Source organism: Leptosomus discolor, chromosome 2, assembly GCF_034619465.1.
Source record: "Leptosomus discolor isolate bLepDis1 chromosome 2, bLepDis1.hap2, whole genome shotgun sequence".
NCBI lineage: Eukaryota > Metazoa > Chordata > Aves > Leptosomiformes > Leptosomidae > Leptosomus > Leptosomus discolor.
Genome location: NC_141392.1, coordinates 120,940,291 through 120,954,744, shown reverse-complemented (window position 1 = coordinate 120,954,744; position 14,454 = coordinate 120,940,291). Strand labels below are relative to the sequence as shown.

Sequence of the window (14,454 nt, the reverse complement as noted above, 5' to 3'; positions counted from 1 at the left end):
CTGTTTAGATAATGGGCTATTCCTTTGCAGGGCAGGGCCGGGTTTAGATACGGGCTCGTTTGCATGTGGCTGTGAATTTCTGGCTTTCCTCACGGCGCTGCCCAGCGTGATGGCGTAGGGATTGACCAAGCACCAGGATCCCCACAAGAAAATCCCCCCGGTCAGGTTGCCGCATCCCGCGGAGGAGCGGCAGCGCTTACGGCTGGGCGAGGAGGGGAGACATTTTACTCAAAGTCTCTCCATAAAAATCACAATCTTTTGTTCTGGCCTGATGAGAAGGGGATAACAATGCCCTAAGGAAGCTGGTCCCACTTTTGGGTGCAGCTTCCTGAGTGGTTTCAGGTGGATCAACCGCAGGCCCCACCCCCCACTTTGCCCCCCTTGGTCATGGCGAGTTTAGGGACTTAACCCTAAAACCAGCACCAATAATAAAAGATTAGTTTTCTGAGACATCAACAGATTGATCCAGCACGGGAGGGAGAGAAGGTAAAATCTGGTTTGGCCTGAATTGCTTATGAAGCTGCACCCATGGACTGTCTCCTTGGAGAGCTGCTGAGCTCCCGGGGTGGGATCAGTGGCTTCTTTTCCTCTCCCCTTGCATGTCTATGTGTGGGTATGATCTGAAACTAGCAGAGTACAAAGGTACTTGAAATTTAAGTTATATTTTTAAACTTTGAATTTTGTTGGCATTTCCTTGGAAAAGAGTAAGAAAGTTGTATGAAAAGGTCCAAGATTATTTATTTTTTTCTGTACTTGTCCTGCTTCTGGCTGGGTTAGAGTTATTCATCCTAGTACCTGATATACTGCCGTGTTTTGGATTTAGTGTGAGAATACTAATGTTGATAACACCCTGATGTTTCAGTTGTTGCTGAGTGGTGCTTATCCTAAGCTAAGGGTTTTTCAGTTTCCCGTGTTCTGCCAGCAAGGAGGTGCACAAGACACTGCAAGGGAGCACAGCCAGGACAGCTGACCCAAACTAACCAAAGGGATATTCCGTACCATAGAACATCATGCTCAGTGTATAAACTGGGGGGGAGTTGGCTGCAGGGAGCTGACTGCTGCTCAGGGACTGGCAGGGCATCCGTCAGTGGGTGGTGAGCAGTTGCATTGTGCATCATTCGTCTTTTCCTGTGTTTTTTTTTCCTCCCTTTTTTTTTTAATATATTCCTTTTCATTACAATTATTATAAATTTTTATTGTCGTTATTATTATATTTTAGTTTAGTTTAGTTATGAAATCATTGTTGTCTCAACCCACGAGTTTTACTTTTTTTTTTTCCTTTCTCCACCCCATCCTACCGGGAGGGGGAAGGAGTGAGCAAGCTGCTGCATGGTATTTAGCTGCTGGCTGTGGTTAAACCACAACAGCCGTTTTGTCCAGTACTCGTTTCAGTGACAGGCTGGATGCATTAAAGCGTAACATTTTCAGGATAGATTTAATGCTGTTGAAAGGTCTTGGAGGACAGCTCTGAAGACCTCTGCTTAATCTAAAGGAACAAGTTCTTCAAAGTTAGTAGGAGGCAATGAGGAGGAGGAGGCAGTGCATGAGTGGTTGAAGTAACAGAAACATGCCAAAGCCAATGACACTTTTGTGGCCTACTGAGGAACTCCAAAATTTATGGTATTTTAAAATATATTCAGATATTCCCGGATGTGCAGGAGTCAAACTCAGTAAAAGTCACGTATGGGTCTTTCTCTTGGATCTGGTCTACGCAGTGCAACCACCTAAGTCAGGGGACCTGCTGAATCAGGCTGTGATTCCCTCTGACCTTTGTATCTCATCTTTTTCTTACAAGAAAGCAGTAGAGATTGTGGTTTGTCCTTCCAGCCTGGATCTGGGACGTGGTTAAGATGTTTGTGGGAGCAGGGAAATGGCCCCATCCACCTCTGGCTGCCAGGATGTAACCCCTAGGGTTGCAAACCTGCCCTTCCATCAGCCTCTGCAAGCTCTGATGCTGCTCCTTTCCAACATGCTGAACATGGAAATCACACTCTTTTCAATATGTGAAAATTACTCCATGAAGTAAATGCAATGCAAAAGTTGGAGCATATCCTAAAACTCTGCTGTTTTATAAGGGTACTGGACTAACTAGCTCAAGACCAGACGTAGATAGAGGAATTTAAGTTTTCTCCCCATTGATTTGGCCAGACTGGAGAAAACATTGCAATGTTTCCATCCTCAGGATGATGGGGTAGCGTAGTGATCTTTGCAAGCTGCTTAAATTCCCTGCCAGCAAAGCAACTAGGAAATATCCCCTAGCACAGGTATAATTATTGAGAGCCACAGCCTTGCAGGGGCCGAAGATCTGCTTGTGTTTTGTGATGGGGCTCTGTTGTATGGGATTGGAAAGTGCAAAGCACAGCTACGGAGATGAGATTTTTAAGAAACATGCCATAGCTCGATTATTTGCACCAAAGAACGTCAGAAGATACTTGCGCAGACATTTCTTTCTCATTGCAATGAAACGTTACCAAGAACAGATCTGCAGCCTTGGCCAGGGAGGAGCCAGTTTCCATGGTAAGTGAGTACCCACAAACCAATGGCAAATGTTTGGCCTGAGCTGGCTGTTCTCTAGCAACATCCTTGAAAAACGCAGCGTGGTTTTATCTACGAGTCCTTTATATAAAGGGCTCCACTTTGCTCCAGATTTCCATGACTGCAAACCAAACGTCACCATCAGTCTGTGATCGCTGGTTTGAAGATAAATTATAATTTTCTTTTTCCTCTCATTATTTTTTCCTTATTTTTGGATAAATCCTGATTTCTCACAGTGCATGTCTCATTTTTAATCCAGATGCTGCTTGATCTGTTAAAATTGCTCTTGAGGAAAGCGGATACATCAGTGAACACCCACTAAACAACCATCACTCTTTTACCAGGCACCTTTCTGAAGCGTGCAGCATGACAGAGCTCCATGCAGCTGTGGCTTTGGGGGACTACGACCTGGTGGATGAGATTTTGAGGACAGGGCGCTGCGACCCAAATCACAAGGATGTCGACTGGCATGACAGAACCCCACTGCACTGGGCTGCTGCAATAGGTAAGAGCACCGCCTGCTCTGTTACCTCTGCAAACCAGCGTCATAAGAAGTGATGCTGATTGTAATTACATCTTGCTATGAGGGCAATTAATGCTGGCGATAGTCATAGCTTGTATCTGAACATTTTGTCTTTAATGAGCAAAAAAGAGAAAAATACCAGTTTTAATGGGAACTTTGCCTCCAAAATACTTTTCGGAGTTACCATCAAAGTGGTTTTTTAGTGTTTTATTCCCATCATGTGACAATTTACAGTTTACAATACGTACATACAGCATGCCTGCTTGTCCCCCACATTACTTTTCGAAGGGGTGACTTCATACAGTGCCGAGGAGTTATTTCTCATGTACACCTGCACAAATGAGCAGAAAGTCAAACCCACTGTATTTATACCAATGATTTATCAAACCAAATAGAACAAAATAATTACAGTGAGTTTTACATTTCCTTCCCTTTATGCCACCTAGTTAAATGAATAACACAGGACCAGAGGTGTTTCCAGCTCCCACTTGGTCCTTCACCATCAGAAATGACTGTTAAAAAGTCAAATATCCCTTTGCAGACCAGAAAAGAGAGAGATGAATGCAACAATATATAATGTATAATTGTCCACAGAGTAAAACAGGAAGCTGGAGCTGTACTCCTCCGTGCAAGGGTGTTTGTTACACATTGGGATCTCACATTATGGCACCCATCTTTGCTCAGAAATCAAGTGTGTGATTTGCTGGTTTACACTTACATGTTTTACGTTTGCCCTGATGGATTATTGTTCATTTGGGCAGCAGCAAAGGGAAACAAGTTATTTAAGAAAATGGTGATGAGAGACTGGCATGGCCTAGGTGCCATTGGGAACGATCTAGCTCAGTCAAGGCAGTGTGAAGTGGGGCAGAAATAACTTTCTTTGCTTCCTTGAGCAACTCCACGAGTTAGAAAAATATGACAGTGAATGAAAACAAGTAATTTCTCTATCTCCTATCAAACAAAGCTTTGTTTTAGTAAAGCTGTTCACAAGTTTTCCAGTTTTTTAATGTTTAAATTTTATTTTGCATTGAACTAAAAACCAAAATGAAGCAATGAAATAGTCAATAGCCTATTGGTCAGTGACTAATTGAGACATGCTATTCAGAAATTAGTGGAAAGCTTTTTGATTTTATTGTTGGTTTTGTTGTAAAGTCTTTCTGGAAGCAGTGTAATTTGGAAAAAAAAACAGTATTTTCTAATAGGTGTAATTTATTTGATAAATCAGCTGGCCAGGCTGTGGGTAAAATCCATTGTAACATGACTGAGGGAATTAAGATCAACTGTGTGTGACCGTCTTGTGCGGCCTGAAGATATAAAGTCTAATGCAGGTGCCTCTTCTCTCCCTGCTTTGCTGCCCAACGCAAGGGCAATCAGAGCTGGTCAAGCTCCTCGTGGATCATGGCGCCCGGCACTGCCTGCGGAGCGACGTGGGCTGGACTGCAGCTCACTTTGCTGCTGAGTCGGGGAGACTGGGGGTGCTTCGCACTCTTCATTCCTTACATGCCGCCATGGACGCCGCTGACCTCTTTGGCGACACTCCCAAGAGGCTCGCAGAAATCTACGGACACCAAGACTGCTTCAGGTTCTTAGAAACGTGAGTAGCGATGGCTGGTCCCACTGTGGCAGCTGACGGGACTCCAGCAATGGGAATTAAATTGACTGCCATATAAAGGGCCAGAGTGAATATGAGTGTGTGTCTTGGTTTGAAAAGACAGGTGTCTGTGGAGGAAGGCAGGAGCCTCCCTTGAAATGGAGAGTGCAACCCCCTTCCCTCCAAACTATTATAATTTTGAAATTAACGGGCCTTCAGGCAAAGATATGGGGAATAGGAATAACAGTTCTTTACTAATATATATATATATATATATATATATAACACAAGGCAGGGAAAAACAAACAACCCACTGGTTTACACTGACGGAGTCAGGAATACAACCTGACACCCTGTTAGGGTGGCAGTAGCAGTCCGATAAGATGCTGGCTGCAGTCCTCCTGAAGTGATGGGTGTAGTTCTGTGGAAGCAGCAATCAGGTATAAGAGTCTGGTCTTCCTCCGAAGGTCCAGTGGTCGGCAGGTAGCTCTTGTCCTCTGGAACTCCAGTGGGGGGAAAAGCTCCTCTGGGAATCCAGTGGAAGAAAGGCTGCTAGGGTGTTCAAAATCTCCGTTTTTATTTGGCATGGACTGCTTGGCTCCTTCCCCCCCCTCCCCGGGCGGAGCATCTCACAATGGGATGGGGAGTCGTGAGGCAGATCCTTGATGGGCCATTAACAGGAGATAGCCCAGGAGCGAGTTATCTATGGGTCAGGCGATAAGGCATTGTTGTGCCCATTGACAGGAGATGGTCCAGAGGGGGGAGGCAGGGAGCACCGCCCCACCTGGTCTCAACAGCTCCTGAAGATGGCAATGGAATATTTTTTTTTTTCCTTTTGGCACATTTTACACTGTAACCCAGGACAGTGTGTTACTTATCTTTCTGTCTAAAGCCTATTAAAGCCATCAAGCATGAGTAGTAGATAAGCAAATATGGGTCTTTGTCACAGGGAAGCCGTCAGGAAGACATTCATTTATTCCACTGCCTTCTGTGGTTTGCCGTGGTGTGTTTTCAAAATTGATACCACTTCGTGACATCACTTTTTTCATAAGGATATTACAGAGTGATTAGTAAGCAATGGAAATTAAAGCAAGAACTAAAAAGTATTAATCCCTTAGAGTGGTGAATACTGAATACACAGGTTGAATTGCTTAAGACCAGCTCTTTAGTAGTTGATGTTATTGTACATATCTCACTTGGCTTTTCTTGTAGTGAAGAACAGAGCCATCCTTTTATTACATAATTATTGCAGATTATACGGTTTGATCTGTTAATAGGATGGCCACATATTACTTCCAAAGTTTGGAAAACTCCTTATTGCCTTACCTGTTCATGGTGATCACTGTGGCACCATATGCAGAGACTAATTAAAGGGTTCCTAATTACCATTCCTGTTTTTCAGCCACTGATTTGGCTCATGTATATTTTCATCCTTGCGAATTTGTTTCTCTGGATCAGAAGCTGTCCTCCAGAGCTTTGAGCTGTGTCCCATACCTGCACCTCTCTAAAGCAGTGGGAGGGACCACTGGAGGCTAACCAACTTGTACAATGCAAATCGTAGTCCCACACATTACCTGGTATTTGAATACACTGCTCAAGAAACCTGCGAACACCAGAACTTGAGGTGCTGTAGAGGACCTAAAGGCTTTTCCTCCCCTGGGATCTCTGTGAATTTACAGTCCCACCATAGTCTTTAATTGCCATCTTTTTTACCGCTGCCACATTCTCAAGACTGCTTTGGCACTGTATGAATCATGGAATTTTTTGTAGGCACATATTCAACTCAAAGTCTCCAGCTTGCCAGTTCAGCACAAGAGCTGCCAAGTTTGAAATCAGACATGGTGACTGGGCAAACGTCTGAGGTGGCCAGTGCTGACCAAATACCACCTTTTATTAACCCATGTAAACGTCTCTGTAGGTGCTGCTGTCCTTTGGCTGTACTTCTAGAACTTGTTGGTTCTTGCTGAAATGCTCCATGCCTACCTTTGTCTTGACACAGTGTCGCTGTCCTTACAGAGGAAGAGACAACCAAACTGTGCAAAATGCCCCTGTACAGAGCCCAGAAAACTTCTAGGGGAGGCACAGGTTCCTGTTTCTAAGCTCTGGCTGATATGGAAGCTAGTGGGACCTTTCACATCCAGGAAGCCTTACAGCTCAGGCCTTGCTGCCTGTGGAGCCGACATGCTGCAAGCCCTCACTATTCCCCACCTTCCTTCCACACAGAAGAATCAGCTCTGATTGCCCTTAGACCTTCAGTTTAAAGAAATTTAAACAACAAGCAGGTGATACCTAAGCCTTGCTAATAGATTTTTTACTACCTTAACCCAGCTGGGTTAAGCTCAGGTTTGCCAGTTGTCTGAGAATGAGGCTTTTTTTTTTTCCAGAGGAGGGTTTTCTCTTTATACTGTTCTCAGGTCTTGGCTTGCTTAGCTTCTGTATCACAAGAGGTAAATACTGTCTTCCCTGGAGAGTGAAATGTCTGCAGGGCTGTTCCCCTCGATTAATCATTTCTAGAAATTGTTACCTATTTGACACTGTCATTTTTACACTAATCTCACCATTAACTGCGGCTTATCGAGTCCTGCCGCGTCTGTAGCATTTGCCGTGCACTTGGCTGTGCAGCAGAGCCGTGGGAGTGAGGTGACAGCAAGGGCAGGGGAATTGCCTGGATGATGCTGAGGGGTGATGCCCATGGCAGGCAGAAGCAGCTGCACTGGTGGAGGTGGGTGGGAGCATGATTGACAGAGTGATTGATACCCCAGTCTGAACCACCTAGAGTGACTCATGCAGCTGATGGAGGGTTTTCTGAGGGGGATGACTGATTTAGGGTGGAAACATTTTCTTTCAGAGCCGCGTGCTGGCCTGACTCAGCCAGGAGCATGGCTGGGAGAACTTAGGAACCGGGAAGTTGTTTTGAATGCCCACGCCTTGGTCATTTTATAAGACACACAAAGCCTGTATGATCACCTCACAGCCATAATGCAGCCTGTGGGCAGCCAAGAGTTTATCACTGGCACTCAGGAAGCCTCTTTTGTAGCCCAGCCACTATAATTTACAACCACAGTGGATGCCTTCACCCTCACACGAGAGTTTCAGCTCCTCACATCAGCAAACGTGGAGTTCACTAGGAGGAAGCACTGGCGTTCGTAGTATAATCGCCATTACCTTCTGCTCCTTCAGGTGTGCAGAAGGTCCCAGAGGTGATGTCCGTGGTCAGGCAGTGCTGTGCGGCGCTGGTGGGAGATGGGCAGTACCGATAGAAGCTGCAGACAGCAAATGAAGTGTGTGTCTGCACACCAATGCCGTGCAGCACAGAGTGGGCCTGCCCTCTGCTCACGGTGTCTGTGGAGTTGGTATGTAAATATGAGGGGTATTTTGTTACAGAGCGTCACGGTCCGCTTCGGACATTTGCCTGTCATGCAAAAAGAGAGAAAGGGCAGGTTTTAAAAAGACGACAGCCTGTGCCAAATGAGGGGCTGACGTGCATATCTAAACAGGGCTACGAGCATCCCAGTCCTTCCTAAATCCCCCTTCAGGCCCCTCTAGCACCACCATCACCCTTGCACTGTGCGTGTGTGACCCCAGGTGTTGCTGGCTGCGTGAACGTATCTGTCTGCCTGGGCTGAGCTGCTGCGCTGTGCTGAGGACTGTTTGCATCAACATGGAAATCTTGCGTGTATTGAAATGTAAATGTGATTAACATGTAAATATTAGGAATGTTCTGCTACAGAGGATCCGTACAGCTCAGTGAGCTTTGCATGGGCAGGCGAAGGATAGGAAACAGCCTCCAGAAGGCAGCTGCTTCTGAGGAACCAACACATCATTTGCATCAGGTTTTTTCTGCGCCAGAAGGGCTTTACCCTGGATGCTGTGAGAGCTGCCGAGGGTGGTGCCGAGCCAGTACAGAGACCCATGGCCCGTGCCTGCTGCCAGCTTCTGTGCGGTGCTGAGCGTTGGAACTGCACCAAAGGCTTGTGCTATTAAAACCCAGGGCATATATGTGTGTGTATACCTATATGTGTACAGACATATATTAAAAAGTGTACAGAAAGAGGTCTCTGGCCCTTGGTAGCAGATAATGATTAGAATAGAATCATAGAATGATTTTGGTTGGAAAAGATCTCTAAGATGACCAAGTCCAACCATTATCCTAACACTGCCAAGCCCACCTCCAAACCATGTCCCTAAGCACCACATCTATACAGCTTCTGAACACTTCCAGGGATGATGACTCCATCTCTTCCCCGGGCAGCCCGTTCCAATGTCTAACCGCTCATTCGGTGAAGAAATTTTTCCTAATATCCAATCTAAATCCGCGCTGGCACAACTTGAGGCCATTTCCTCTTGTTCTGTCATTAGTTACTTGAGAGAAGAGTCCAACCCTGGCCTCACTACATCTTCCTTTTTGGTAGTTGTAGAGAGCACTAAACAACCCCAGTTCCCTCACCTGCTCCTCACCAGACCTGTTCTCCAGACCCTTCACCAGCTTTGTTGCCCTTCTCTGGACACGCTCCAGCACCTCAATGTCCTTCTTGCAGTGAGGGGCCCAAAACTGCACCCAGCATTCGAGATGCAGCCTCACCAGTGCCGAGTACAGGGGCACAATCACCTCCCTACTGCTGCTGGCCACACCATTGCTGACACAGGCCAGGATGCTGTTGGCCTTCTTGGCCACCTGGGCACACTGCTGGCTCATGTTCAGCCAGCTGTTGACCAGCACCCCCAGGGCCTTTCCTGCCGGGCATCTTTCCAGCCACTCCTCCCCAAGGCTGTAGCGCTGCTGGGGCGTTGTTGTGACCCAAGTGCAGGACCCGGCACTTGGCCTTGTTAAACCTCATAGCATTGGCCCTGACCCATTGATCCAGCCTGTCCAGATCCCTCTGCAGAGCCTTCCTACCCTTGAGCAGGTCAACACTCCCACCCAATTTAGTGTCACTGGCAAACTTACTGAGGGAGCACTCCGTCCCCTCATCCAGATCATCTGTAAAGATGTTAAACAAGACCGGTCCCAAAACTGAGCCCTAGGGGACACCACTTGTGACCGGCCACCAGCTGGATTTTGCTGTGTTCAGCACAACTCTCTGTGCTCGGCCGTCCAGCCACTTTTTATCGCGGCTTACTGTTACACCAATCTAGGCCATGAGCCGCCAGCTTTCCTAGGTGAATGCTGTGGGCGACGGTGTCAAAGGCTTTGCTAAAGTCCAGGTAGGTGACATCCACAGCCTTCCCCTGATTGACTGGGCAGGTCACCTGGTTGTAGAAGGAGAGTCATCTGGTCAAGCAGGACCTGCCCTTCATGAACCCATGCTGGCTGGGCCTGAGTCCCTGGTTGTCCTGCACATGCCATGTGAGTGCCCTCAAGATGAACCACTCCATAATCTCCCCCAGTACCGTGGTCAACCTGCTGGGCCTGTAGTTTCCCAGATCCTCCTTCTGGCCCTTCTTCTAGATGGGTGTCATGTTGGCAAGCCTCCAGTCATCTGGGACCTCCCCTGATAACCAGGGCTGCTGATAAATGATGATTTGTTTCCCAATATATTTGACAGTGTCCATGTCAGGCATGTGCAAAGACTGCAAAGAGGAAGTTAATAACACTCAATAGGAAAAAGAAAATCTAAGAGCTGTGATTAGCAAACCGTAGCTGAGATGATAAAAACAAATTCTGCTGCTCAAAGGAACATTTTTGACTTGGTGAAAGTGATTTTTAGTTTTCTTTGGTTGTTTGCAATGGGAAGTGTAATGAAAAACCATTGATACTTCAAGGCTCTAAGGAAAACTACAGTGAATACTATGTTCAGGTTAGATTGAGCAGTGTCCTTCATGGAAGATCTGGGCTTGTGTTTGTGTAATAGAAAAGATATGAACGTCACCAAAATAAATGAGGGCTTTGGTAAAACACAGATGCCAAGAGCTAATTCACTGCTGACTTGGAAATCCCAGGGCCTGGATGGAGGATGGTTCAGTGTCTGACATCCACAGGTCTCTCACAGGTGAAACCATGGAGACAATTGAAAACCACAGCTAAAAGCCCCAGCAACCAGAGGAGAGTTGGGAATCATTTACACACGGAGATAGTGGGCTGGGGAAAATGGTATCTTCTACGTAATGTTTTCCCATGCAAAATTTGAACCTCTGCAGCACAGCCTAATTTCTATGACATTGCTCAATTCAAACTATTATTTGGAAAAAAAAAAAAACCAAAACAGAAATGGGGATGAATTTAGTTTCGTTTAGTTCTGGATTGGAATGCAAAGTTTAGCCCAATTTCAGGGCTGAATTGGGTTAGGTTTAGATGGTTTCCGAGGTTAAAAGTTCATCTCTAAAGAATAGCTATGTAGAAGTCCTCCCAAATTCCATCATCTTCAGATCTGGTGTTCTGGCATTAAGAATTTCTAGTACTTCTGAATGAGCAGCAGAAAAAAAAAAAAAAGAAACTGAAAATGTTGCGATTGCAGTGAGTTAATATACCGTGTGCAACTGCATTCAATGTGCTTAAGTCCATTTAAAAGCACACAGATTCCCAAGGTCAGTCTTTGAGAGCTTTTTATGGTTAAAATTACAATTCCAGTGGCAAAAGTTTGATCTCACTGTAGATCCTTAGCAAAGGTTTCCCACTCCAGCCCACCTCCCAGTCAGTGCCTGGTCACCCGGGGGGAGGAATGCTGCGGATTTGGGATGAGCCTCGGTCTTTTCTGATGTATTGCCAGCAAAACAGTGTGTTTTGTCCACACAAATACACGGTTCCCCGCTCCTGTGGATGGGCTGCTCATGAACGGTGGTGTGAGCGTACTGTGCTCAGCATCTGAAGATTCTCTCTTGCTTTCTTCTCCAGAGCAGAGGTGGAGAGCAGAAACTATCGCAGGACAGCAGCAATGAAAGGAATGCCCTTAGACCAGAGAGATGAAGACTGGGAACTCAAGAAAGAAGACTTTGAGAGAAACCCACCGTGTTCTTTGGAGAACTATACATCCTCCGCTCCAAAGAAAAATCAAAAAACCCAGGGGAAGCAGTAGTGTGCCCTGCCTGTCTGATGCTAGTGCCTACTCGCAATGCAGAACAAAGACATTGGCAGACCTAAGATGCAAGTGCAGGGTGAAGTGTGGATGAACAGGAGCAGCAGATGGCCACAAGAACACCGCTGTGTGATGTACTGTAAATACTGTCATTAGTAGGGAACAGGTAGAAGTGCTTTTGTCTCTCTGTGTGCTCCCATGTATCAGATCTCAAATATCAGAAGGCTGCTGAAGACGTTCAAATCAAGTCACTGAAATATAGAGATCTACAGAAATGACCACAATTGCCCGTATTGTCTGAGAAGGAATTGGCTTTGCACCTAACTGACTGCTGAAAGCACCCGGGACTGTGGTTCTGCTCCCTCTGGTGAGGTCTGTGGCTTTTCCTTTTTTGCTTCTGGTCCTGAGTCAGCCAGGAGTCTCCATAGGGGCTTGTAGCCTCTGGTGTGGCCTCTCTTTTCTTTGGGAGTGGGGTGTAGTTACTGCTTCTGGCTGCAGGGCAGACGTGGATGTGGACCTTTCAGTGGACACGTGGGTCTAGGAGCCTGTACCTACCATTGCTGGCCCAGCAGAAGGGAAAAGCTGCTCCCTCCTTCCTGCTGTCAGACATCTGTGGCTGCCAAGACATTGAGAGCACTGCCTTATTTTCAGCAGTGTCCCCAGCCATTTTTACACCTATGCTCATCGGAATGCTGTGGGACTGGTCCTGAGGCATCCTTCTGCTCACCAACACTTTGCATGTCCAAAGGATTTTTAACTGTTTCACTTCACAATCTTACAATTCTGAATTTGACCCAAAGCAGTTCTCCATGCCACGCCAGCACTGGGCAGGCACTTGTATTGACTTCTGACCCCTTTTATGTGTCTGCCTCCCTTCCCCTCTGGTTCTCCTCCACTACCCAAACCCGGTCCTTCTGGAATGCCATGGTTACAGGTGTGCTTCTGTCCTGATTTTGCTGGGATAGAATCATAGAATCCGTTTTCTGTTCAAGAAAGCTGCATTTTTGAGAAAACTGCAGGACCCAATTTGGTGAGAACAGAGTCGGTAAGACACTTTGTTTTAGTTCGTGGCCAGCGATGGTACGAGGTTCTCCACAGGGATCAAGGTCTTGAGCAGCTTCAAGTTCACCAGATGCTAAAGATACGAGGACCAAAAGCCAGGGCTACGTGGCTACTATGTGGTCTGAGTATAAGTTTGTGTAATTTATATTAGTATTAGTATTAGTACTAATATTAGGTTTTTCAATAATTATTTTATTACATCTATTTGCATTTCAACCCAGAGGTCTCCTTTCCTTTTCCCAATTCCCCTTCTTGAGGAGGGGGGAGAGGTGTCACTGGGTGATAGAAGAGCTGACAGAACAGAGACATCTTCGCACCCAGCCACAATACTCAGGCACCAGCAGTCACAACCTGGTGACTACAACCGCAGTCACAACCAACAACTCCTGATCCATCTTCTCTTCTAGATTTCCAGGGACTGGTTCAGCCGCCTACCCTGAGGTGCCTAAGGCCGCTTGAGATGCTCTTGAGTGCCCAGGCTGACCCTCAGGTCTCCAGAAGATCGTGTGCTGTAGCTCCCAACCCCGTGCAGATGTCTCTCAGATACCCTAGGACTTCTCAGATGACTGGAGATGCCTATGTTTGGGCAAAGGAGTCAAGCTCCAGCTTTGTCTTTTGTCCTTTGCACTTTCCAAGCCATAGGAAAGGTCAGCTCCATTCACAGCTGGCCTGGCTGTTGAATGAGTGACAGTGCAGGGGCAGACACAGGAGGGAGTCAGTGCCTATTGCCATGCTGGTAAACCAGCCAGGCCTGTTTCTAGCCCTGAGGGCAGCTGGTGGAGTGTCCTGTGGTTGAGGAACATTTTCCCCAGGGCTGGGCACACCATTTCATCTCTCCAGAGAGCCACTTTAGCATATGGGCTGTGCACTGTGGCCATGGTGTTTTATAACCTATCTCGTGCAGTGCCAGCCGAGTGGGCCTGGTGCCTGGGGAGATGATGATGGAGTGTTGGGCGCCGTGTTTGTAGGGCTTTCATGGAGGGAGAGGAAGGTGTCTTCAGTGTGTTCTGCTGGGGCTGCATTCTTTAGTGTGGGAACATCTGTAAGATGTTGGTTTTGCCTGTTGGGTCTTGTGGTACGTGGTCTTTTGAGGGGTGATGTGGCATGGGGTGTGGGGAGTAAGAAGGATTTGTCATGGTCTTTTTGTGAAAGTGGTTATGCTAAAGGATGAACTGCGTTGAGCAACGGCAGGGAAAGAAGGGAGGTGTGGTGGCCTGTCAGCTGTGGATGTGTGTCCGGAGGAGATGTTTACGATGTGCCTCCGCTGGGAAATGCGGGTGGGGAAGAGTGTCTCCTGCTGTGGAAGTGAGACTCGGTGGAGTTTGTCGTCTGATTGGAATTGCAGCTAAAGGCAAACAGCCAGAAAAGGGTGAAAGATAATGGTTCAAAAGCACTGTCTGAAACTTTCTTCTGAACCTCTTCCCCTTTTGATTTTGTGGGGATTGAGATGAAGAGGGAAGGGTGTGCTCTTTTGCCCATGGAGAAGGCAACCGTTAAGATAAAAAGCTTACAGTCTGAGCTTTTTTGCCTTCGTGCTTTCAAATTAGCTTCCTGGGATGACACTCATGTTCTCTGAGCGGAAACTCTTCCTCTAGCTTGATTTCTAAGAGAGAGGACATAGAAATTCCTGAGTCCTTCACAGTCATGTCCTCCAGGTTGACCACATCTCCTTTATTGAGGGAAAAGAAGGTCTGTGAAGCCTTCTGCTATAGAAACACATTCAAGGTCAT

The 14,454-nt window shown here is 46.6% G+C and overlaps 1 protein-coding gene across 1 annotated transcript; it reads left to right on the top strand.

The window, feature by feature from the left end:
* The first annotated feature begins 2,901 nt into the window (after positions 1–2,901).
* Positions 2,902–11,662, top strand: ANKRD66 (ankyrin repeat domain 66). Its single transcript, XM_086461641.1, has 3 exons — positions 2,902–3,040; positions 4,424–4,652; positions 11,482–11,662. Exons 1-3 carry the CDS (start codon positions 2,902–2,904, stop codon positions 11,660–11,662), a joined length of 549 nt encoding a protein of 182 aa, XP_086317767.1.
* Positions 11,663–14,454: the final 2,792 nt, after the last annotated feature.

Bases quoted from the DNA above. Each gene is read 5' to 3' on its own strand.
- ANKRD66 (XM_086461641.1), top strand. From the start codon at position 2,902: ATGACAGAGCTCCATGCAGCTGTGGCTTTGGGGGACTACGACCTGGTG. The intron at 3,041-4,423 runs GTAAGAGCACCG...GCCCAACGCAAG, and splicing joins GCACTGGGCTGCTGCAATAG to GGCAATCAGAGCTGGTCAAG. The intron at 4,653-11,481 runs GTGAGTAGCGAT...TTTCTTCTCCAG, and splicing joins TGCTTCAGGTTCTTAGAAAC to AGCAGAGGTGGAGAGCAGAA.